A 27,850-nucleotide genomic window follows, 5' to 3' on the forward strand; every position below is an offset into this window, starting at 1 on the left:
TCTGACTTGTAAAAGCTTCTGTGTAGTACTTTTGTTTTTTTCCAATTGATCCTGTGTGCCGGGGTATCCAAAGCATGGTCTGCCAGACTTGACTTGCCATAGCAAAAGTGGCGGATATATTTTTTGTGTTCACTGAGGCGGATATCCACAGTTCTTCCTGTCTGTCCATAGTAGGCTTGATGACAAGAACAGGGCATTTCATAGACTCCTGGATGTGATAAAGGAGTGAATCTATCCTTAGGTGAACAGATGAGAGTTGCCAATTTCACATAAGGATTAAATACGATGCGCAGTTGATGTTTGTTAAGCACCCTAGATATCTTTTCAGATGTGCCTTTAATGTATGGGATATAATAAAATTAGTTTAATCCTTTATCCAAGTGTGAGCAAACAAAGTTTGCGCCTGAAGTATCTTCAGGACTAGGGTAAGGTGATACCACACCAGGGCAACTCGTTGCAAAGGTGGAGAAAGCTACCAACACTCCTATCTCAGTATCTCCTATAATGCAAAACACATCTCCTTGCGGATATGTCTAATGTTATGCATTAGGGGAAGGGCCACTACCCAGACTAGTTTCGACCTTTATTGAGGTCTCTTCAGTGGGAGCCAGGCCCTAGTGGAAATACCAGGCAGAAGCATTCGCAGGTCATCTCTACCTATAGGAGTTGCCAAATGGTGTGCCACCCTTTTTTAATAAATTACTCTGGATTTAGAGAAGGTTGTTGAAAGTTTATTTTTCACTTGGTTAGAGTATAATAAAATTAGTTTAATCCTTTATCCAAGTGTGAGCAAACAAAGTTTGCGCCTGAAGTATCTTCAGGACTAGGGTAAGGTGATACCACACCAGGGCAACTCGTTGCAAAGGTGGAGAAAGCTACCAACACTCCTATCTCAGTATCTCCTATAATGCAAAACACATCTCCTTGCGGATATGTCTAATGTTATGCATTAGGGGAAGGGCCACTACCCAGACTAGTTTCGACCTTTATTGAGGTCTCTTCAGTGGGAGCTAAAAATAAACTTTCAATGTATGGGATGGTGATAGATTTGTTGTAGTCTTCTGTGGTAGATAGTGGGGGGGGGGGATTTCTGGGTAGCATTTAGTATTTTTATCTATTGGGGATTATAGCCATTGGTTAGGAAGGTGTGGCGCAGGTGATTAAGTTTAGCAGTGAGAGCAATGTCATTGGAACAGATTGCTCTAGCTCTATGGGTTAGTGTTTTTAAGATACCATATTGTTGAGAAAGGTAATGGTGTGATTGTTTGTGTAAATATCTCCCTGTATGTCTGGGTTTTCTATAAACCGATAATGATAAGGAACCTCTGGAAGACGTGTGATCAGTGTGTCCAGAAAGGGCAGGCAGTCTTTGGCTTCTAGCTCCATTGTAAAGTGGCTTTGTCACCCATACTGCTTGTCCAAAAGGCATAACTGTGGTCCTAAGAGAGTCTCTCAGGAACAAGATCACTGTCATCTGAGAAGGCTTGTACACACAAGCAGAACTTCCTGTGTGCAGAAATTCACCGAAGCATTCAATGAAGGCGATTCCCAACCCAATATCTAACCAAAATATGCACATGAAATTGAAGAGGATCAGTATTGGCAGTCACATGCCTATACAGAAATCACCGATTTCTAAAATGTTCCTAATTCAGTGGCCGTTATGTGCATTCACCACTAACTTCAATTTCTAACTGTTCAAAAAAAATATATCAATAGGTGTTTTGCACTTTTTATGTTTATTGACACCAATGTGCTATAAATTCTACAATTTTTGTATAGAATTAATACAAAAAAAAAAAGTGTATAATACAAAATTTTATTAGAGAACAAATTCAAATTCATGTTGTTTAACTAGAATGCTAAATCTTGTCCTCTGCTAAACACATGCAGAAAGATTAATCAACACACTGATTGCATTTGAAATTGAGGCAAGAGTGAAATTCTGAACATTTCACTCTTGCCTAAATATGACTAAACTTATGAATCAAGAAAAGTTTAATCTGTTGGACTATTTCAAAGAATGTAGATGAAATTAAACATGACATAAATATCAGAAGATAGCTGTTCCATCATAGAAGACCTTACTTCACAGCATAATTTCAAATTAGCTCTTCTTACTTTACAGCATCATTTCATTTGAATTATGCTGCAAAGTAATAACTGGATTTCACTTTAAACATAAAAGTGTAAAATAATATGATATTAGCTCTGCAATATGAATTAAGAACAGTCAATCTTATCAGAACCAGAATAATCACCTTTTATTTCGCATTATGCTACTGCGTTAACAAGAATATAATTTCAATTTACATGTAAAGTTTACAATACTTTAAATCAATAATTCCAGCCAATATAAACCTATAAACACGTTACTAAATATAAAAATTTGAACAATTGGTGAGCTCAGATTAGATAATTCAGGAATCCTGCTCTCAAGGCAATATATAGTACATTTCTGAACCATTTCAGGGTTAAAATAAGTAATGGTGGTTAGTCAAGAAAGAGCACACAATTTATTGATATAACTAAGAAATCATGCTCTCTTAAAATGAAACTATGTCTGATTAAAATGATGGAAACAAGAGTAGTTTGGAATTAAAGTAGAGTCCAATTTTCAAAAATTAGTCATTTTTCACAACTAGAAATTTCAAGAACACTCGTTAATTCGACTATTTAATAGTTATTTATTATGGAAGGCAAATTAAATGAATGTTAAATTAGCTGATATTCCTCTCACTGGTGTTTCTTGAACATATTTCTGATACATAAATAATTCTGAGTCATTTAAATTTCATGATTTAATTATTTTTTTATAATACTACATACCTCTGACTGACTGCTTGAATGTGTTCTGTGAAGATTTGGAGAAACCTGTGCTGCTGCTGTTGACTTTTCCTGAGTGTTTAGTAAGTCTGAAATCTAGGCCAGCTCAGCAAATTGCCATCCTTTAATCTACTTTCCGTTCTCTGCAACTTTCAGCTGCAAAGAATAGAAAGCCAGCTTCCCTTTCACAATCAGAAATCATTGTGCATAATGGTGAATGGTTCCTCTCTGCAGATTTCATCCCTATGCAGGATTACCCAGTATTCTCCTTTATTACCTACCACCCTTTTTCTTATACATAAATGATCTTCTCTCACTAACTAATAACCCTAATAATAGTTCTGCTGATGACAATATGCTATTTATTTGATAAACTTCACGGTGCTCAAATATCCCAAATTTCAAGATCATTTGCAACCAGTACTTTAACTTCTCTATTGGCCGAGGTGGATGAAATAGTGAGACCAAATTGCAGCACTTCTTATTCATGTTATACAACAGGTGTTACAGAAACATATCCAGATTTAGCTGGACGTCTATAGATGTCATGGCTGGTTGGGGGGGGGGGGGGTGAAGCAAGCAAAATCCTTCAAGCTATTGTTCAATGAGGTGAGGATAATCTAGTCAGTACATTTAATGCTAGCAAAATTATGCCTTTTTAACCAAAAAGTATCTTGATTCATTTCCCTTATTTAATATACAAATCCTCAGATAGGATCAGATTTCTCTTCCTGGAATGACATTTCCCTTTGGATTGTCCTGGTATAAACATATCACAGCAACAGCTTCCTTACCTCACCCAGCTACTAATGCTGTACAAATGTCAAATCCATCCAACCTTAGTATACTGTTCTCATGTTGGAGTGGTGCAACAAGGAAACCTCCCCATAAATTCTTGATGCTGTGCAGAGGACAGTAGATGTTCAATGATTTCTCTCTCAATAACTCACTTCAACCACTGTCTCACAGCAGTCAGTTTAGAGACCAAACTGGAAATGTTTTCAAGCCAATTTGTTTGTGCCTCCAATAAGAATAAATAAAACTCATCCTAAAGACATTCACAAAGATCCATGGCCACAACAATATTCAAACCTGAAGCCTATTGGTTTCAGAGAGTATGTGTTAACCAATCAGCAAACAAGGGAAGCAAATGTTTGCTTTAATATGGCCAATAATTTCTATACTATCTTTTTCTCTAAGCTTTTGCAATACTCCGGTGCATTTTTCAATGTTTATTATTTTTATTCCTCTTGTAAAGGATCCTATCATATCTCCTTTAATGTTTCCATCATATCTCCTCTTTTTATTTTTCTGCCTATCAGCTAGCTTTTGGAACACAGAACTTAATTTATCCTCAGGAGCATACCTTAGACTAGTCACAATCTTGGTCGCTGAATTCTGGATCCTTCACCATGTCCTCATCCACAAGGAATCGAGGCAACTATCTAATTCTTGTTTCTTCAGAATCCAGTGAGATACTCAGAGTGTACACAATAAGATAAGAAGTGACAACAGCTCGAAGTTCCAAATGGTTCTTCACATTCGGCCATGTAGAGGTCTCTCAATAATTTAGCTTGGACCTTTAAGAAAATGGGTTGGGAACTAAAGCAGAATTTTACAAGATGAACAATTTCCCTTCTTAAAACTAATTATATGAAATTTTAGGATAAGGCTCTGTATACTTGAAATAGATAAGGACTGGAGACAATAGTGCAAAGATTTCAAATGGTTCTTCACATTCCTTACAGATTGTGTGGAATAATTCAGCTTTGACCATAAAACAAATGGTTTGGGGACTGAAGTTGGAATTTATAAGATGAAGAATTTCCCTCCTTGAAATTAATTATTATTATTATTATTATTAAAAGAGACCTCCAGGTAGTCAGGGGCTCATCGAAGGAGGCTACATACTACACTCACCAGCTATCATACTCATTCTTGAATTCATTCACACTGTTTGCACTCACAACATCCAATGGCATTTAATTCCAATCACGCACCACTCTATGAGAGAAATGTCTATCCCTCACCCCCTTCTTAGGGCATTCTCAGCTTCTAAGGATGCCCTCTTGTCCTTTACCCACCCTCCATAAATTGAAAAATTCCATCAACTGAAATCCTATATGACCCTTTTAGATGTTTGTAAGTCTCAATCATATCACCCACTCTTTCTCCTGTTTGCTAGTGTCTGCAGTCTATAAATTCTCAATCTGTCTTCATAATTAGTATTCCACAATCCTGACATCATTTTTAACACTCTTCTTTGCACTCTCTCCACTATATCAGAATTGCAATGAAAACCAGGAGACCAGACCTGTGCACAATAGTCCAAGTGAGGCCTTATCAATGCCTTGTAAAGAGGCAAAATGACATTCTTATATTTACATGTGAACGTTCGTTTCAGCATTGCAATTAACTTTTGAGTTGTATTTGCAATCTTTGCTACATTTCCTCTGAACTTCAACTTCCTATCTGCTAACACTCCAAGATCCCTAGCCTCATCAGTTTCTTCAAGCATAATCCCACCAATATAATATGACATTGGATATCTAATCACACCAAAGTGCTTGACTTTACATTTACTGACACTGAACTGTCATCAATTTTCCCATGCCCACAATTCCAGCCTATTCAAATCATTCTGCAAGCACTGAATATCCTGATTACCCTACCTATCTTTGCATCATCAGCAAATAGTTGTATGTCGCTTGTCGAATCCTTCCCAATATCATTAATGTATAGATGAAATAACAGTGGACCAAGCACCGATCCCTGTGGTACACCACTGGTTACCTTAAATCTTGCAGACTCACATCACCCATACACCACTTATTGATATCTGTCAGTCACTCATCCTTTTATCCACGCTAATATTCTATAATCCAAACCCATATTCTCCAATTTATACAACGGTCTACCATGCTATATTCTGTCAAAAGCCTTAGCAAAATCCAAAAGTATCATGGTGTATCCATTCCCCTTATGTAGTTAAATGGTAACATTGTTATAGAATGTGAGCAAGCTGCTAAAACATGATCTTCCGTTAGTAAACCCATGTTGCTCATTGCAAAGTAGAGATTAACTGTCAACCCATTTCTGAATGCAAGCCCTAACCAATTTTTCCAAAATCTTCACCACCACTCCTGAGATACTAATTGGTCGATAGTTGGATACATCAGTCTTTGCATCACCCTTGTGCAATGGAATTACCATACATTCTTTCCATTCCTGCGGAATCTTCCCTGTTCTGAGACTCATTCCTTCGACCTAAGTATTGCCTCTGGGTCTGCCTCCCACTGATGAGACATCAATAAAGGTCAATACCGATCTGGGTAGTGACCCTTCCCATAATGCATAGCATTATACATGTCTGCAAGGATATGTGCTTTACGTTATGGGATACTAAGGATGTGAAGTCATTAGCTTCTATATACGAGTTGCCCCAGTCCTGAAAATGCTTCAGGACTGGGGCAACTCTTTGTTTGCTTACACTTGGATAAAGGATTAAACCAAGTATATAATTTCTTGGTATCTTTATTTATATTAAACGGCCTGGTCAAAGGAATAGACAGTTCAGCTGAATACGCTTTCAGCATTTTTAGATGCTGATATCCCATCAGTCCCTACTGCTGAATTCTTATTCAGTTTGTGCAATAGCTCTAATACCTTGTCTTCATAAACCTAAGTTTTTTCATCCAGTGAAGAGGCAGCAGTGAGCTTAGTGTTGCATACACCAGGTTGATAGCTTTTAACAAAATGGGCACTCGTTAGTTGAACAACCTCTTCTGAATCCGTAATCCTCACACCATTAGCATTTAGAAGAGTTATTCTTTCTTTCACTTGCAGCATATTGATCAAATTCTTTTGGGTTGTCTTTAGCACACAGAGCCAGTTTCTTTTCATACTCAGACTTTGCTTTCCATACAACAGTTGTGACTATTCTAGCCTGCTGCTTATAATTTTCATAATGGAAATCTTCCCTATACACACATCCCTTCACATCATCCTTTTCTTAAGAATCTCTTGCTTAATAAGATTACACATCCATTTGACTCCTACCCTATTTATTCTTCGAACTCTTGGGACACATTCTGATACCGCATCATTTAAGTATTGTTTAAATGCTTCCCATGCACTGTCAATATTCTTCCCTTCCAGCAATCGATCCCATTCCACTGAACTCAGTATACAACTCAAGTGGTCATAATTTCCTGCTTTGTACTTCAGCATGCAACTTTTTTTGAAAGAAACATTCATAAATTTAGTCACTTCCCAAGTGAGTACCACATAATCACTGTCACCAACCGGAGGCAGAATAGTTATGCCTTTAACTGAAACGCCCTCTGACACTATAAATCAAATCTAACTCTTTGACCTCAAGTTCCTTCTGTCACATGCTGCTTGAGGAAGTTGTCCCACAACAGCTCAATAAATTCATTTTCATTCTTCTCATGAGATTCTACTGCTATCCAATCAATATCTGGATAATTAGTCTTCCATTATGATTACTCTTTTCATGCTCAGGTGATGCATTTCTTCATTACTATGATCCACTAGTTCTGTAACAATTATTGGAAATTTTAGGATAATGCTCTGTATACAGTAATACCCTGCCTTATGATGCTTTGTTTTATGATGATCTACTCATATGATGCTTTTCAATTATAACCAATGCCCATTTATACAATGCAGCAATTGCTCCTACAATGTTTTAGGATATAATGTAGCAGTCAATTAACCAACATGCCGTATTTGTGAACTCAGTTTCATGGCATAGTTGCTAGATATCTCTGTATTTGGCTATCATTGTTGTTAATAATGGTAGATAAAATTCAAAGTAAGGGTGCTGTTCCAGTGAAAAGAAGACAAATCTATTACATTACATGCTCAGATTAAAATTATTAAATTTAGTGATGATGGTGTATCAAACAATGAGATAGGTCATAAGCTAAATTTACCTTGTACCACTGTTGTTACAGTTCTTTGAAAAAACAAACATGACTAAGTGAAGTGAAAACTGCTACACTAGTCAATACTACTACAGTTATCAGTAAACATGATAATCTTATTGTCAAAATGGGCAAACTTTTAATGGTTAAATTGATGACGAAACTGGTTGATGTATTTCCTTAAGTCAAGCTATTCACAGAATAACTTTTTTGTTCGCAAAAATTATTCTAAACTTTTCTTTCGTATATCTGATGTAACTAAGTGCTTTAAATATATCAATAACACACATACTAACTGCTTAAAGCATCATTAAGTTATTACATGTATCTACAAGTGAAAGGAGGAAAAAATAGATAAATAAAAAATAGTGATTCACTTTACGATGATGGTCTGGAATCTAACATGCCATATGACTGGGTATATCTGTATTATTATTACAACAGGCCTCCAGGAAGTCTACATATCAATCACACCACCTCTCATAACTTCTCTTGAATTCATTCTCACTATCTGCACTCACCACTGCCAAAGGAAAGTCATTCCAATCATGCATCACTCAATGCGAGAAAAAAACTAGCTCTGACCCGTTTCTTGACTGCATTCATTCATAACTTTCGTGGCTGCCCTCTCATCCTCTCCCCAATCAGCACTCCATAAAATAAAAAATTCCATCTGCTGTGATATCCTGTAGGTGTCTATCATAACACCTCTCTTTCTCCTGTTTGTTAGGGTCTGCAAATTCTCAATCCGTCCTCATAATCCACATTCTGCAATTTGATATCTTTAACACTTTCCTTTGTGCCTTCTCTACTGTATCACCTTGGATGTGATCACCACTTAGTTTGAAACAGAATAAAAATGAATATAATTTTAAAAAGAAAATATGTAAAGGAGTTTTAAAAATAAAGTCATGCTGCTTTTAGAGGTGAAATGTACAGTCAACAATACAAATATCATTCAAGAAACAATGAAAGTTTGAAAACAATCAACTTAGAGCATCAGTGGCAAACTAAAGAAAACACTGATTGCTTCAGCTGAGAGAGCACATGTGGTCAAGTTATTTGCAAGGATAGAAAAATCCCTAACTCTGTGGTGAACACAAGAAGTTAAAGATGTAATCTTGGAAAAGAAGAAAGCATATTGCAAGTTACTAGCAAGTTAAGTTAGCAGATGTCCTGAGAATGAGAAAAGAGACAGAGAAACATAAGAGAGGTAAGTACACTTGGGTCTCTTTTTATGCGTATCTTTTTCATGCGGTTTTGAAGTTATGCGGTGCATAACCTCAAAACTTATGTACCATTGTACAAAACAGTGTGTTGTGGCACATTCTGGCGTAACGTGTAAGTCAGTGAAGTTTAATTTTGCATGTGAGTAAGTGTTTGTCTTTTCATTATCGTAAGTCTAAATTTTGCTAATTTTTATTTTAAAGATTTAATTTGGCCCAGTGGAAGGAAAAAAGCGCCAAAGTAAAGCAATTTCTTTGGAGGGTTCCACGGCGATTGGTAAACATTTTACTTTAGGCGAATCTACTATAAGAGATTAAAAAGAATGAGGTCACAATAAGAAAATCTGTCATTTCTGGCACAAAACTAAGTGCCAAATTATCATCGTACTCAAGAGATGCTTTATTAGAAAGAACAAGCATTCGTAATTTGGATTGAAGAATTAACTCGAAGAAAAATTCCAATAAGTGGTTATTTAATTAAACAAAAAGCTCTTCGGTTATATGAACAGATGAAGCAATTGGAGCCATTTACTTCCGCTTCCCAGGCTGATAAAGAATTTTCAGCTAGCAAAGGATGGCTAACCGGGTTTTTAAAAGGAATGCACTTCATAATGTGAAGATTGCAGGAAAATTTCAGGATGAGAGATAGATGTAGAAAGTTTTTAAACTTGGGTATATTATGTATTCAAGACACCAAGTAATTTTATATACACTTGGTTTTTAATCCTATTTCCCAAGTGAGCAAACAAACAAGTAAGTCAAGTTTGTGCCTGCACGCATTGTGAGTCTGAGGCAACTGATGGTAGTGCCACTCTAGGCAACTCATGGTAAAGGTGAATTAACCTCTGATCACTTTCCTTAGTATTTTCCCTTAATGTAAAGCACATCCCCTTGCGAAGATGTATGATGCTATGCATTAAAGGCAATGGTCACTACCCATATCGGTTTCGACCTTTATTGAGGCCTCGTCAGTGGGAGCCAGACCAGATTAAAAACCAAGTTAAAAAACTTTCTACAAAAATTAAATGAATAAAGCTTTAAAACAAACTTAGGCATTCTTATTTCCCTGAATTTTTATAAACTTTTTTATGCGTTTTAGGTTTATTTTAATTCATTACTTCGGTTTTATGCGGTTTTAGAAAATTATGGAACGTATCCCTAATTTTTCAAAGTAAGTTAAGTCTTTTTTGTGCGATTTTTTATATGCGGTTTTCTGTGGAATGTATCTACCGCATAAAAAGAGACCCAACTGTATATAGTAGTTACAGAAAAGCCATGGGTAAACTTGTAAGAATATGTAAGACAAATATCATGAAGGTGACAAAATATTCTAGATGCTACTGAGGAAACTTCGAAATGGGAGAGAGTATTAAAAAAGGATCAGAGATGATAAAGGTGTAACAAAAACTGAAGTTATTACAGAAGTCTAGAAGTAATTATTTTGAAATATTATTAAATAAGATAAGCAGTGATAGAATTGTGGTGGGAAATATCCAAGAGGAATGCAATCAGGAATGCATATCAATCCTGGAGGGGAAAAACATCATCAGAAAAAACCTGAATTGTGGAAAAGCAGCTGGAGTAAATGATATTCAACCTAGCAATGCTCAATTCTGGAGTAGAACAATTTTCCAGTCTGTACTGCATAATTCAGAAAGCCTAGGCAGAAAATCAAATTCCAGATTATTGGAGTAAAGTTCTCATAGTTCACTCATGTATAAAATGATAAATAAAACTGAATATGAGAATTTACAGGGGAATTTCAATACTGAGTGTTCCAAATCAAATTTATGTATATTTGAGAAACTAGGAAAAATTCTGGAAAGAAAACAAGCTGGGTTTACGATAGGTAGGAGTTGTCAGGATCAGATTTTCACTTTATGACAAACAAACAGGTGAAAATCACAGGAATATAAAGAGGATCTGTATGTTTCGTAGCTCTGGAAAAAAGTATATGGCAAAGTACTATGAGATAAGCTGTTTAAATCGCTACAGTTATATGGAGTAAATGAGACATTATACAGAGCAATATGTAGCCCACATTCAAGTCATTAAATCAGAAATCAGAATTGAAGGAAGCACAAAAAGATGGTTTAATGTAAAATCAGAAGTAAAACTAGGATGCACATCATTTGCACTCTTATTCATCATACATATGGATCACATTGTGATCCATACCTATGGATCACAATGTGATCCATACCTATGGATATGGATCACACTGTGAAAGTAAGTGCCATTAAACTTGATATCAGAATCAGCAATATCAAACTTAGCTGTCTGCTTTACATAGATGATGGAAAACTTCAAAATGGAGAACCTACAGAACAAATAAAATACATCAATGAGGGTTGTTTGAAAAGTTTGTAAAAAAAAAGTTAAATACATTTTTTTGGGGAAAAAATCACCTTTATTTCTCAACATAGTCTCCATCGAGGTCTACACATTGGTCCAGCAAGTTTCCATTTTTTTCATCCCATCTAAAAATTAGGATTTGTCAAATTGTGCAAAATAGTCATTGACAGCCTTGATGACATATATGTTAAAGATGCCAAGCTATTTTAAACCTGGTTTTACTCCATTTTCCAAGTAAGCAAACAGACAAATAAGTCAAGTTTGCGCCTGCACATGATGCAAGTCTAAGTGACCCGTAAAGTAGTACAAGTCTAGGCAACTCGTGGTAAGGGTGGAATAAGCTCTGATCACTATGCTTAATATTTACACTTAATGCAAAGCCCATCTCCTTGAGGAGATGTATTGCAATAATGTAATGCAAGGGGGCCACTACCCAGACCAGTTTCGACCTTTATTGAAGTGAAGTCTCATCAGTGGGAGCCAGGCTTAGAAATACTAAGGTTAAGTAATACAGAGCTTATAAGTATTTTACCAAAACAAGTTACCATAAGGTACTTCTTACATCTATCTCTCATCCTGAGATTTTTATTTAATAAGGTCAAAGCACCTTATGGTAACTTGTTTTGGTAAAATACTTATAAGCTCTGTATTACTTAACCTTAGTATTTCTAAGCCTGGCTCCCACTGATGAGACCTCAATAAAGGTCGAAACCAGTCTGGTTAGTGCTCCCCCCCCCCTTGCCTTTAATGCATAGCATCATACATCTCCTAAAGGAGATGGGCTTTGCATTAAGGGTAAATATTAAGAATAGTGATCAGAGCTTATTCCACCCTTACGAGTAGCCTAGATCTGTATTACTTTACGGGTCACTTAGACTTGTACTACTTTACGGGTCACTTAGACTTGTACTACTTTACGGGTCACTTAGACTTGTACTACTTTACGGGTCACTTAGACTTGTACTACTTTACGGGTCACTTAGACTTGTACTACTTTACGGGTCACTTAGACTTGTACTACTTTACGGGTCACTTAGACTTGTACTACTTTACGGGTCACTTAGACTTGCATTATGTGCAGACGCAAACTTGACTTATTTGTCTGTTTGCTTACTTGGGAAATGAAGTAAAACCAGGTTTAAAATAGCTTGGCATCTTTAACATATATTATACCCAAGGTAAAAAACTTCCTACATCAGCCTTGATGACATCCTCGTTCAAAGAAAATTTTTTCCCACCAAGCCAAATTTTTAAGTTTGGGAACAAGAAGTCACAGGGCCAAGTCCAGAGAATACGGTGGATGTGGAACCAATTCGAACCTCAATTCGTGCAATTTTGCCATTGCGATGGCCGATGTGTGGTGGGATGGTGCATTGTTTTGATGAAAGAGCACTTTTTTGTGCACTAATCTTGGCTGTTTTCTTCAGTTCTTCATTTAAACAGTCAAACAATGACACATAATAGACTCCTGTTATTGTCTTACCCTTTTCGAAATAATCTATCATGATAATTCCTTGGGAATCCCAAAAAACAGTGGCTATTGCCTTCCCAGGTGACAAAACAGTTTTTTTCAATGCTCTTTCACAGGGTAATGTCCACTGTTTTGACTGCTGCTTGGACTCAGGTGTGTAGTGGTGGATCCAAGTTTCGTCTACAGTCATGAATCAATACAAAAAAATCTGCGAATTGCGATTAAGCATCGCCAAACACTGTGGTGAAATGTCTTTTCGCATGGGTTTCTGATCAACACTAGAGGCACCTATCATGCTTTTTCATGTGCAATTTTTCGTGCAGGATATTATACATCCATTCAGTTGAGATGCCTACAATTTCAGCAATCTCATGCACTTTCACTCGGTGGGCTTCCATAACGATACCATGGATTTTGTCAATCAATTCCTTTGTAGTGACCTCGGTCGGGAGTCAGGAGCACACTTCATCTTCAATGGACTTACAACCACGTTTAAACTCATTTATCCCAAAATAAATAGTTTAAATGGTGCAGAGTTCCGATGAACTACATCTAACTTAGCTCTGATCTGCATAGCCATCCACTTTTTCAAATAGAAGTGTTTTATCACTGCACAAAACTCGAATTTCTCCATTTTTATGAAAAACGTGGACACGGTCATTTTAAATATTTGCCAAACGAGAACTACACGTCGCACGTGGATAAAATTTTGCCAGGAGTCATGAAAAAGATGATAAGTGCTGACACTGGTATGAATGAACGAACTGTGTCGCGATCTATTGGAAATTTACCAAACTTTTCAAACAACCCTCATATACTTAGCACGGTTGTTAGTGAAGATGGCAAATTAAATATGGAAATAGACAACAGAATAAACAAAACTGGGCTGGTGGGGCATCAGTTCAATAACTTTATATGAAATAAAAAAGACAGAATGACCAAAGCACTAAGCCCACAATATACAAGACAGCATTCAAATTCAAACTTATGAATCAGTGAGCTGGATTAGAAATGATACAGCTGATCAATAGAGACCAGCGAAATTTCAGAGAAATTAGGGAAGTGAACGGATGACATCAATGGTGGGATAACATTAAAAAGAAAGATATCAGAAAGGAACTTGACTTTGTTAACATTGTTAGTGTGAATAGAAATAAACTAAGGTGATATGGTCACTTAACACGTTCGCTGCCACGCTCCTCGGGCATAGTTTGTTACCGCATGTCAAGCACGTTCCCTTCTTCAAGGTCAGTACGAGTAATCTCATGGCCGGTGGTAAGCGACATAAGAGTATATTCATAGTTGCTTGTGAGGCTCATATACCAACTACGAGTATACACACGTTTGCTGCTATGCATCGCACGGCAAGCTATTTCACTTCTTCAAGGTCAGTACGAGTAATCTCGTTGCCGTCGGTAATCGACATACGAGTATATTCGTAGTTGGCTTGTGAGGCTCATATATACCAACTATGAGTATACTCGTAGTTGGCAGCGAACGTGTTAAACAGAATGGTAGAGGAAATGTTAGCAGAAGAGGTGTTTGATGCCAAGATGGCAGATAAAAGATAGAGGAAGACTAAAATATTGGTGGATTTTTTTTAAAATTATTTTTATGTTAGACACATATAGAGCTTAAGTGGTCAACTTATAGTGCTGTGTATCTGAAAATGCATTAGGTCAAATGGATTGATGCATTCAGAAGTATTCTCGAAGACAGAAATGTAAGATTTGACAATACTGGAATACTGACATGTAAGACTAATTTGGAGGAAAATATCCTGTTAACAATTAGTATACCAGAAACTTAATCATGTGGTACTGTCAGAGTATCACACACATCCTTTGGGAGTACATATCAAGAAATTGACAAGGATAGTAAATGATAAACTAATGTAAAGAGTAAAACAAAAATAAAGCTGAAAATAAACATACTATAGTTTATTAAGTGAGTGTTGATATACTTTATATTTCATGTTAAATTTAACTTTCAATCAATATTCTGTGTAGCAAGTATAATTCAAGGTAAACAGCTATGCCACAGTGATACTCATTTTTACACAGCAGCAGAAAAATGATCAAGTGCCCATTATAATGAAAGTGTTTTAATTATAACCAAGAAATATTCTTTTATTTAACAATTTCCACTGGTCATGCAAACAAAATCCTAGTATAACGACAATCATTATATCAACCTTTTATTGTATAACTAAAACATTAAGAATCAATTTTTACTTGAATTACTTACTTTGGATTAAATGTTTTCAAAATTAAAGTTACTGCATAAGTAATAACTCTGGGTCTACTTTTTACATAGAATTTCTTTATTCCAGTTTCTTTCCATGGCACGCCAAAAAGTATTTCTACCAAAAAGAAAGGGAAAAATGTTAATTACAAATTGCTGATATTAGTATTGATGTGACCAATGAAATATAGAAGATGATTATGTTACATTCAACTTTTTTTTTCTGTGTGGCTCCCACCATGTAAGTTTTTAATTCAGTGGCCAATATATGCATGAAAGATAATTTCCTTGGGTTTTTTGGTATTTTTTTATTTTTATACAGCCTGGAAACCCTGCTCTAGAGACCAAACATGGAACTTTTTCAAGCCACTTCAGATCTCCAATAAGCTGAACAGTGGTCTCACATTGGGTGATGAAATTCATCTCCTACCTACCTAAAGACAACTGCAAATATCCATGCCCATGATGGGATTCAAGCCTACAGCCTGTTGGTTGGAGAGCAGGTATGCTAACTACTCAGCCAACCAAGCAAGCAAATTATTACAGAGAGTTCATCGAGACCAATGAAGCAGAATTACAGTGAAATATTTACTAGAGAAAATACTGAACTGCACAGTAGTGCTACTGTGGGAATTTAGTTGGAAGTTTTCAGTGGCCATTCATGACTTATTTTTAACAGTATTAATAACACCAAACAATTTATCAAAAGATGTTTTATTAACTGCTTATATTTTGCTGAATTTCAAATCAGCAAATTACCAGATACCTTGTGAATGTAATTTAACATACTTAGGGCAGACAGATCATTCTGTGGAAATGAGAATTAATGAACATCAATACTAATTGAATACCTGAAACCTCAAAGTCTGGTCTAACATAGCACAGTATTGATACTAAACAAACTATCTTGTGGGATGAAGCTCCTCTTCTCCACAGAAGAAGTCTTCAATATAAATGCCTTTTCAAAGAAAATTGTGAAGCCCTTTTACACTAGTTTATCCCAAATCAGAATTCTCTCTGTTTTCCAAAAGTATGAGAGATTCTCATCTGATGTATATATCAAAAAGTTTTTTTTTTGTTTTGTTTTTAATATTATTTCTCTATAACACAACCATTTTAATTAGCAAACTGATTGCTGTATTTACCTTGAGTTCCTGTTCTTTGAATTGTCAGCTGTTTCCACACACTGACAATGAAATGTTAATTTCAGTATGGAATATCTGTGATTTTCATTAAAGTTAATTACTGTGGTTATTTTTTATTATCATTTATTTTTATCATTACACAACAGATACCTTTAAAAAATTTCATTTCTTGCTTTATATTATTTTTACATCATTTCCATATAGTAGAGGAAAAAAAATTTTGATATAAACTTTATAAACTCATTCTTGGATGTGGTTTGAAACTAAGGCATTTGAAACAGTTGATTCATTTAAATTCATTTAAAACTATTTTAAAATCAACACATTCACTGTCAGTCATAATTTACCTTTGGACTAGCTTTTTAGAAGCCATTATTTTCAGTTTACTTGTCAATATTTCCATACCAAAATTTTGCCTATTTTGTTAAAGGAAAATATTGATCTCTGGAGTTCTTTTGGAGTCTCCATAGCTCAGTATAGACGGGCTCTTTGGCTGGAAAGACCCAGGTTCGAAACCCGTTAATGATGTGAGGAACCTTTATCAGATCTTTTCAATCAAATGGTGAGTTAGCCAGTCTCATATGGAGGTGGAGGGTTTTTTCTCCTAAAAGCTCTGGTTTTTCATCCCTCAAAACAAACAAACTGGAAAGAAGTACATATACACACAATATACAAACATAGGACACTTCAGGAATAAGGAGTAACCAAACCACTCCATCAGATATGATTTCAAATATCTGCATGGTGAAGTATGCATTAGCATAACTCATGAAGAAGTTCATTTATTGCTATCATCATCTGCAAATAATAGAACTTTTCTATAGTACTTCCACATCTTAGTTTAATATGCTGGTTTTATCTTTCTTCCATTTCCTTAATATCTAAACAAATATTGAATAGGAGGTGGTACAATAGGGCATCCTTAACAGACTCAGTTTATTGGTTTCCACCCTGTAATTTCTTCACTCTTTTTCACAGCTATTTATTGCTTTGAGATATATATATATATATATATATATATATATATCACATAGTGGGAATGCTTAACTTATTAAATGTTCAATAGCTTATATCTTATGATGTTATCAAAGGCTTTGTGGTAATTTACAAATGCTATGTGCATTTCATCAAGGTTGAATTCACAATACTTTTCCATTATTATTATTACATGATTTGATCATGATCTGTTGTCTACACACTACACTTTTTTTTGTCTTTCCACCCATGAAAGGTTCTAAACCTACAGTCCATTGGTACTATGGAGTGGTTAAAAATTTTTAAGTTTTTTTATTTGTCCAGAAATCCTGTTCTAAAAATCAAACATGGAACTTTTTTCCCAAGCCACTTGAGGTCTCCAATAAGCAGGGAAGTGGTCTCACACTGGATGATGAAATTTATCTACAACTCTTGTTAATTACAAATATCCATGCCCATAGTGAGATTCAAACTAGCAGCATACAAAACTCCTGGGGTTTGTAACATTGGACAAGAAGGACGGCCTGGAAAAATCCATGAAAAGGAACATATCAGGCATGTAGGGAATAAATAGGCATATAAATCTGGACTAGCTTTTCACACCACAAGCAAAAAACATCAAATTAACTGGCAACTTACTAAAATGACATAAATAGAATTCAATAATTATATACATAAATTTAAGAGGGCAAGCAAAATGGTAAGATGCCTGACCCAGTATAATAAAAACCAAGGTCTAATATTAAATCAATGTTGGGCATCATTTATAGAGGGCCTACAGATTAATGAATTAAGCTATGAGACAAATGCCATATCTTGTAAAAAAGAACCATGCATCTGATATCTTGTTCCTATGTTCAACATCTGTCTCATGTTGAATGAATTTAAAAAAAAATGACAGTTACTAGTCTAGAAATCTCTTTGTAAAATAACACTTTTTTTTATTTGTTGTCTCCCAATCTGAAGTACACTATACTGTTGTGCAAAACAAGTAATTAATTTATTAAAGTGCTTTACTTTTTACATGGTTTTCACCAGTAATTAACAAAACAAGAATTGCGTAATTTTCATTTATCAAATTAAATCTCAATAACAATTCTTTGGCTTGATGACATGGTCCAATGATTATCATGATCTAAATAAAAAGAGATGTGCTAAAAACATGTACAACTTTATTTACATCAAAAAGACATGCACATCGAACTTTTTTTTGGCAATACATCAAGAAAACATAAAATCTAGTAGGCTTCAATTACTTGTTCATTGCTGTTTGGAATTATGGATGAAACTATGGCAATGGTTTGCCTGTTTTAGAGGATGAAAAATCTAGCACCACAGTATGAGGCTGAGTAATCTTAATTACTAAAACACAGCACTCCTTTAGTAATACAAGCCTATAACAAATCATACATAGCTTTTACAAGTAGTAAGAATAGCCTTAACATTATAATGATTTCCAATAGTTTTAATTAATAGAAATTTTAAAGTAAATATAAATATTCTAACAAGATAAAAAATGGTTCTGACCACAATTTGTTTACTTTTTTTACATTATCAAATTTTTGCATAATGTAATTTTATTTAGTAGAATGACTGCATAATAAATTCAGTTTGAGTTATTTTCAACTTTTCTATATTCTGACTATAGTCTGGAAATTTAATTAGCAAAAAATATTGCTTGTGTCTTCATGGGGAATAAATATTGTAGAATAAAGTAATAATGATAACTTAAGTTATAACTGCAGGTGTACAATTGAAAATACTGTATTCCTTGCAGCCATTATATATAAACTTTTTAGGTTGAATGACAGAAAGAAACATACTTTTGGACACTAAAAACAAGGTCAGCCAAATAAACAAGTGGTAATTTAGGAGAATACAAACTAGATAAGTTGTGCATAAAAACACATATTATTGTGAAGCCTTTTGGCTCTTTATTTTATTAACATATATTATTATTATTATCTGAGACTTCCAGTGAATCAAGGACTCATCAAGGGAGGCTATAAATCACCTATACCAGCTGTCATACTTTCTCTTAAACTCATTCACTTTAGATGCACTCATCACCTCAACAGAAAAACCATTCCACTCACCATTCTCTCACCATTTTGTGAGAATGGTGAGAGAAAAATCTAGCTCTTATCCCTTTCTTAACTGCAAACAAACTTATCTTTCATGGATGTCCCCATATTCTCTCCCCACTGTCTATATAACACAAAAATTAATCGGATGACATCCTATAACACATTCAGAAGTGGATAGACTTTAATCATATCACTCTTTCTCCTGTTAACCAGAGTCTGCAGTCCACATACTTTCAATCTGGCCCCACAATATACATTCCATTATCCCGATATAATCTTTGTACATCTTTTTTGCGCCCTTTCTGCAGCTTCATTCTTCTTCTCAAGTAGCTTCTCCAATTTGGAGGTTAGCAATCATGGTACACCAGAGCATCCGATCCTTTGCTATTCTTTTGATCTCATAATAGCTCTTGCTACCCATCCATTTGTTTACATCATCACCCCAACTTGCCTCACTCCTCTTTTGATATCTATTGTTTCATTATTAATGTTGTTTACAATTTGTGTCTTCTGATTTCAGTATAATTCTATTATTATTATTCTAAGATCTATCGTATCAATTTGAATGTCTTTTAATATTTCTATTCACTTCTCATGGCTTACTGTGTCAAATACATTTTGAAAGTCTATAAAGCAAAGATATATGGTTTTATTTAATTCTATTGATCTTTTAATAGTAGTTTTCAATTTATAAATGGCATTAAATGTAACTTTTTCCTGGCATTAATCCTTTTTGTTGTTTACTTATACGGCATTTAATTCTAGAAAACATTCTGCTTTTTATTATTTTCAATTGTACAGGGTGTTTCAAAAGGGAGTACACAACTTTGAATGACAACAGAAGGTAAATATCAATAGATGAACAATTTTTATTAAGGTACAAACGTAGCATAACACTTGAAGTTTCAACACAGACAGTTAAAGTTCGATATGACTACCTGTAATAATTCTGCATGTGTCCCATCTGTAATCAATTTCCTGCCACACACACACAGTAGAGCATATCTGGCGTAACTTCAGCAATAGTGGCAGTAATCCTAGAACACAGCTCATCCAAATTGGCTGGTAGTAGTGGTACAAACACCTGATCTTTCACAAAGCCCCACAAGAAAAAAATCTAATAGTGTGAGGTTGGGGGAATGCAGTGGCCATGCTACAGGCACCCCTCTACCAATCTGCCTGGAAAATGGGTGTCGAGGTATGCCCTTATGTCTATCAGATAATGAGAAGGTGCTCTGTCTTGATGGAAATGTAAGCGTCCAGTGCGGTCATCATCATCTAATTGTGGTATCAGGAACCCTTGTAGCATATCAAGATAAAGACCACCAGCAACAGTGGACTCTAGAAGAAAAAAAAACAGCCCCATTCACATTTCTTGCTTATGGTGCAAAAAACGTTAGCTTTTACGGTACCACAAACATGTTCTACAATGGAGTGTGGATTTTCACTTCCCCAAATTCTGCAGCTGTGTTTACTTGCCCACTTATGTGAAAAGTGCACTCGCCACTGAAAATGATCGTATCAAAAAAGTCCTCATTTTGTTCTATCCTAATAATCATTTTCGTACAGAAACCCTGGCATATCTTCTTATCATCTATCTTCAAATGTTGTACAAAAGTAAATTTGTAGGGCCTTAAATGTAGATGCTATCATAAAACAGGCCACACCAGTCGCATGTGGAATTCCAACTTGATGAGATGCCCATCTGGTGGACTTCCCAAGGCTTCTCAGGAAACTTTACCAAACTTCTTCCACAACAGCATCAGTAGCACATGGCCTTCCCATTGACTTTAGATGACACACAGAACAGCCTGTTTCCACAAAATTCTTGTATCACGTGTAGATTGTGCGTCTACTATGGGGTTCTTTGCTGTGCTGTGTGCAGAAATTCCTCTGAACTTGTGTTGCAGACTCTGTTTTCTCAAAAACCAAAACACACGTGCTCGCTCTGCACCATCGAAAGTCATCATTTTCAAATGGTATGACGTATCATGCCATCTGGTGTTGTCAATTGGTATCTTGACCAAAAATTGATGTTTCATTACATTATGACAATTACTCAGCTTTTGTATCTTTCGAGTTATTCTCTGTTCTCCTGCAAAATTGTATACTGTTTTGAAACATCCTGTATTTTTGAAGTAGGGGAACTGTTCTAAAATCTATACATTCTGCTGCATTATTATTTTTTGGTATCGTAATGCAAACAGATTTTATGAAGTCTTCTAGTAGTATGCCTGTATCATTATATATTCTGTATTATTTCTATTAAAAAATCTGTTCCATTTTCCATCCCATCGCATCCAGTCATTTTGCAATTAGGTAGTTCTTTTATTGCACTTACTATTTCTTCTTTAAGTATACCTGAATTTTTTGAATGAACATTGATCATAGATTTGCCAGGCCTGTGGTCATTATACAGTTTTGTTAGTATTCTTTCCATCTTTGTATCTTGTCTTCTGGATTTATAACAACATTCTTATTCTTATCTTTTAACTGTTGGCATGTTATTTTCTCTTGGTTATTAAGAAATTTTATTTCTGAATACAACTGTACAATTTTATCTTCTTCATCTAATTTCTCTACTTCTAAGCAATTATTATTTTTGATCTATATGTTTTTCTTTTTTACATTTATTATTTATTTGTCTATCTAATATTTTATATTCTTCATTTCCATTAGGGTTATTTTTCGGTTCTTCTTTTATCCATTAGTTCTAGTATCTCTTCAGTCATCCATGTTTTTTTAATTTATTCTTTGTTTTTCCAATACATTTTCTGCTGCAGTTGATCCATTTGTTGGGATCTTGTTTCTTTTCAATATAGTGTGCTATATTATTCTGAAATAAAGTTTTGCTGTTACTGTTATTTAGTTTATTTGTATTCCACTTGAATGTTCTAAATCTGTTAGCTATCTTTTTGAACTTTATATATTTATTGCAATTCTCACAAGTCTGTGGTCTGATCCACAGTCGTCAACTTCTTTATACCCCCCCCTCAAACCCAATCTAGGAGACCAAATTGTACAGTAGCCTAGGTGCAGGCATATCAGATCCTTGTAAAGAAGCAAAATTGACTTCCTTATCCTACATGCAATATTTGTTTTACCATTGCAATTATACTGAGTTGTGTTTACAAATTTTGCTATGTGATCTTTGAACTTCAAATTCCTATCCACCAAAATCCCTAGCCACAGTTTCTTGTAGCATAACCCCCACCAACATAATGTGCCACTGGAAATCTCATCATGCCAAAGTGCATAACTTTACACTTCTTTACACTTTACACTAACACTGAATTGACAGCCATTATCATTTGCCTACATTTTCAGCTTATTCAAATTATAAATATTTGTTATGGACATCAGGTGATTATGAGGAATTCTTCCACTTAAAAAGAAGTATATCAGCAGTTATGCTTAACACGTTCGCTGCCAACTATGAGTATACTCGTAGTTGGTATATGAGCCACATGAGCCAACTACAAATATACTCGTATGTCGATAACCGCCGACAACGAGATTACTTGTACTGACCTTGAAGAAGTGAAATTGCTTGGCATATGGTAACAAACTATGCCCGAGGAACATGGCAGTGAACGTGTTAAGGAACTTTAGTTAAATGTCAACCAAATTGGTAGTCAATCACACAATCACTTAAAATTATTCTCTAGAAAAAGAAAAACAACTTTTATTTAAATACACCACAAAGAATGAAGAGCCTGTGTAGCTCAGTGGATGTGGCATTTGCACTCCATGGTGCTTAACTGCACGAAAGAAGACGTGGGTTCAAATCTAGTCGCAGACAAGATGAACATTTTCTAAGCCTTTTTTTCAACCAGTTCCTGAGTTAGTCGATCTCTGGCACAGGCAAGCGGGTTTTCTCTCCTGGAAACTCAGGTTTTTCGTCTCATAAACGGAAGAAAATCGACCATTGAATCCACACTATTTTCAGACATTAAAAATATTGTTAAGGACCATGAGATAGTGTCACTTGTTAGCCATCTCTTCACTATGTGGTGATTAAATTAGTGATAGCCTTGCCAGCTATTTCTGATTGGCTACCAGTGGAGATTGAACTGCCCGTTCAGTATCCAAAAACGGCCTTGCTAACTCCTTATACAGCAGGAATAAAAGGTGTTAGCTGTTATTTTTTATTTTATTTTATTTTTTTTTAAAGATTGTAAACTCTCACTGTAATCAGAGGTACAATTTGTTTTCGTAGAAGATTTACCATTTTGAATTTGCATTAGAACATCGATGCTACAAGGATCTGACTGGAAGATCCTGGTGGTTTGTAATGAATACATTCATTATACAGCAATCCCTCGATTAATGTGCCTAATGCGTTCTTTAAAACAGGCACAATAATCGAAAACGCAGTAATCGAATATAATAACCTATGAGAAAAAGTATAATTCGTTCCTCAAATTTCTTTTTTGACTCTTGATTTATTTTTATAAAAGAATTAGGGTATGTCTCGGGACCTAGTTAAAAGAAAACCAAGAAGCTGAAAGACAATAAAACATATTCAGAATATAAATTAATTATTCTGCTTCTTAACAAAGATTTGAGCTAACGTAGTTTGGCGCTCATTCTGTTTCTTTTTTCCATACAACTGATGGCCCTATTGCCTCTTCTGAAAATTTTACTGCTTCTCTCTTCACCAGGGTCAGTCTCTAAGCATTGCTACTTAAAAATTTCGGTTGCATGAAAAATATTTTCAATTGTTTCTGAGAAATCTCTTTGGGCTTGTCAGTGATTAAATTTTCTTCATATTCTTCAGGATCTTACTGCTGTGCATCTAAATTTAGCAAGTTAGAATCACTCAATTTCTCAGAATGAGATTTAATTAACTTAGATTGATTTGAAAAGCCTCTAAAATCATTTGCACAACGTAGAAGAATGTGCTTCCAAATGGCTTGCATATTGCTAGCAGTAATTTCATTCGACTTTATAATCAAGCTGAGATTTTTTTGATTTGACCAGAAAAGTCTTGGAAGGCATTCGCTTCCAAAAAGGCTGGTTTCATCAACATTAAATATTTGTTGATCAGAATAGCCCACTTCTTATACAATTTTCTTCAAAATCTCTGGATAATTGGCAGTCACCTCCTTATCTGCACTTGCAGCTTCACCTATGATTAGAACATCATGTAAGCTATTTCTCAACCCATCCAGCACTAATGTGGAATTCTTCTTTTCCATCATTTATAGTGCTTTCTTTCAAGAGACAACGTTTTTGATTTAATAAGGTCAGTGTTTAGCGGGTTCCGTTTTTGGTTACAATCTTCGATCCGGGTAGAAAGAAGCCTCTCTAATTCAATCATTATAATACTTTGATTTCGAGTGCATGCATGATGAACTTAAAGCAGCCTTACTTTTCTCTTTGTATTCAGCAGCTTTGCTTAAAATTGCTCTTATAGTCGATTCACCCATTTTTGTGTTCTTGTCCTATCTTTGCTCTGGACTCGCCTTGTTCAATTTTCTTTATTATTTCAAGTTTTTCTTCCAATGAGATTACTTTTCGAATCATTTTCACACTTCCACTTTTTTGCTCACTAATTCTTTTACTCATAATGAAAGATTGGGAAAATACTTGAAAATAAGAAAAATAATTGCAAAGAAGGCACAAGATATAATCAAGAAAATGCTGTGTAATTAGCAGAAGACACAAATTTTGGCAGTCAATTTGGAACATAGTATACATAGTGTGCATGGAAGTAGTGTAGTATGCCATTAAAAAATAACTTTGTAAATGTTTTAAATTGGTAACTAAATTATTTCATCCTGGTGAGTGATTTTTTAAAATAGTTAGCCATAAAAAATGTATAGATAGAAAATTTTTAAAATTTGTAACATTTATTTTTAAGATGTATATAGGCGCACTAATCAAATTTGGGTAGCAAATAAAAAAAATGATGCACTAATCGAAAATGCACTAATCAGGGACGCATTAATCGAGGGATTGCTGTAATAATACTTTCTATAGCAAGAGATGATTGCAACACAATTATAACTCACCCCCAAGGCTGGAAACATCTGGGATGGTATCTCTTATCCGAAAAATTGTTTTCAAAAACTCTGAATCATGATAAAATCTGGAAAGAAATCAAAATCATGTATACATGAAAAATGCACTATAATATGTACCATAAACAGATAAAATTTTATTCTAAGCACCATTAAAATTTGTTAAGTGGAAAGCCTTTATTTTACTAACGCAAATATTCCCCTAAGAAGAAATGTACCATCTTTAGTGACCTACACTATTTTGTAAGTAGTCAAAGGACACTGATAACACAAAAACTGCAAAAAAAAAAAAAAAAAAAGGATTTATATATATTTAGCACATGGGTAAAATACAAGATATTAATGAGCAAAACGATATACATAATGGCAGTTTAGTTAACAAGTAGATAGCACAATTTGAGAATAAGTGCAAGTTTTTGAGGATATATATGGTATATGGATGATGGCTGTCATATCTGTTTGACCATAGTATGAACAGTGGCACTGCAGGGTACAGGGTACACTCAAGGTAAATCCAAAGATAACTACAATCTAAATGTAGATGGTCTTTGGGAGAGCAAATAAGGGTTGCTAGCTTTCTGTGTGGTTTATAAGTGGTCACAAGACTGTACTTTATTTAAGTTCTTGGCCAACTTTTCTGATATGCCACAAATACAAAGGATGGTGATGGATTTACTGTAATCTACATTTGATAAGAGTGGAGGGTATGTGGAGTTAAAATTATTTTTATCTGGTGGGAGGTGTGTAGCCATTGGCCAAAAAGATATTTTTTATGTGGGTGAGTTCTGTGTTGAGTACTGTTTTCTGAACAAATTAATTTTGCCCAGTGGACTAAGGTTTTTATAGTTCCAAATCGTTGGAAGGGGGCTGATGTGACGTGTGATGGATGTATTTACAGTGCATGTGAGTTTTCTGTAAACCATGAGGGTCAGAGATCCATTTGGTTGTCTTGTAACTAGGGTGTCTATGAAGGGTAGACTGTTATTACTTTCTATTTCTGTTGTGAATTGGATCCTTGGATGTCGGTTGTTCAAATGGGATAGGAAAGTGTTTAAGGTGTCCTGGCCATGCAGCCAAATTGCAAACACATCATCTACATAGTGAAGCCAAATAGCAGATTTAAGGGGGGGGGGGATTTAGGGCATTATTTTCAAATGTCTCCATGAAAAAGTTAGCCAGGGGGTGGCAGGTGGGAAGAAAGAGGGGAGCACATGGCTGTACTCTCTATTTGTTTATAGAATTTTCCTTGCCAAACAAAATAACCTGAGTTCATAGTGAACTGAAACAGGGCTGAGATATTGAGAGGAAATTCTGCTTGGAATATGACCATTAGATCAGTGTTGAGGAATGTGAGGTCTTGTATACTGGACTTAAAATGGACTGAGTTTTTTTTATATGTGATGAGGTATTGCCAGTAGTTTGAGAAAGCACTTTGGTCAAATGTTTGGCTAGTTTGTAGGTGGGTTAGTGGATACAATCTAATTGGGTGAAGAGGTATCAGCTAACCAAAAAAAAGTTCATGCGGTTTTTTGTAATAAAAATTAAACTGCAGAAATTTTTATAAAATGTTTTATTCATTAAAATAAGCACCTTCGCAACCTACAACTCTTTTCCAATGAGATTACAAGTTTGTAAATTCCGCTTTTATTAAACGTTTTGTCTTTAGAAGTAATAAACCTAGCCACCTCTGCTTCAATCTCTGTTTATTGCAGAACTGTTTATTTTGCATGTGACTGTGTAGTGCAAAAAGAAAAAAAAAAAGTGATAATTGCTTGGAGAAACGTCAGGAGAATATGGAAGATGAGGGAGTATCTCCCATCCTAAAGCATAAATCTTCCAACAGATAAGTTTTGCATTGTCCTGTAAAAATAGCACTTTCTTCCAATTAACTAGTCCTGCTGTTTCTGAACTGGTACTGGATCGTTTGGTGACAACCAATGATACGTTCACTTCCTGTTAGAGTACAAGATCCATGTTTTATCACAAGCGAGCACATGTGAGTAATCCAAAAAGGCTCGTTTTTATGATGTGAGAGAAGTGAAGAAAAAATTGATAGCCCTTGAAGTTTATTGTAATCTGATACTTAATGTCAGACCCATTTGCTCAGTTTCCATGATTTTTCCAGTTGATCCAACTGGAAAAATCATGGAATATCATAGGGGTGGGACAAAGGGATCACTGCAATTCATGTATACTAATGCCAGGAGTATTAGGAACAAGAAGGAAGAATTTTTGGCCTTGATTGGCTCTTCCTGGCCACAGGTTATTGGCATTAGTGAAACATGGCTGACGGAAGATGATATAGTTAGTGGGATAGAATGTGTAGGTTATAGTATGTTTAGGAGGGACAGAGAGAATAAAATTGGGGGAGAGGTGTTATTGATGATAGCTGATGAACTGCAGCCAAGGAGAATTGAAGTATTGCAGGATAGTGAAAGGAGCTCATTTGAGGCTATTTGGTGTGAGATTGATACTGGCAGAATAAAATATACAGTTGGGTGCAGCTATAGACCAGGTGATGGAATAGATGGTGGAGATGGTATGCA

The 27,850-nt window shown here is 35.2% G+C and overlaps 1 protein-coding gene across 2 annotated transcripts in view; it reads right to left on the reverse strand.

The window, feature by feature from the left end:
• The window catches only part of SCAP (SREBP cleavage activating protein), a 408,865-nt gene that overhangs the window by 284,563 nt on the left and 96,452 nt on the right, over nt 1-27,850 (reverse strand). For both annotated transcript variants that reach the window (XM_090415224.1, XM_090415223.1), the window contains exons 7-8: nt 25,296-25,372; nt 15,075-15,189 (exon numbers count right to left, since the gene is read on the reverse strand). In XM_090415224.1, coding sequence (XP_090271350.1) covers nt 15,075-15,189; nt 25,296-25,372 — 192 coding nt within the window. The remainder of the gene's footprint in view (nt 1-15,074; nt 15,190-25,295; nt 25,373-27,850) is intronic.

Source organism: Typopeltis vanoorti, unplaced genomic scaffold (genome assembly GCF_054136105.1).
Source record: "Typopeltis vanoorti isolate ZY-2024b unplaced genomic scaffold, IOZ_Tvanoo_1.0 HiC_scaffold_24, whole genome shotgun sequence".
Classification (NCBI taxonomy): domain Eukaryota; kingdom Metazoa; phylum Arthropoda; class Arachnida; order Uropygi; family Thelyphonidae; genus Typopeltis; species Typopeltis vanoorti.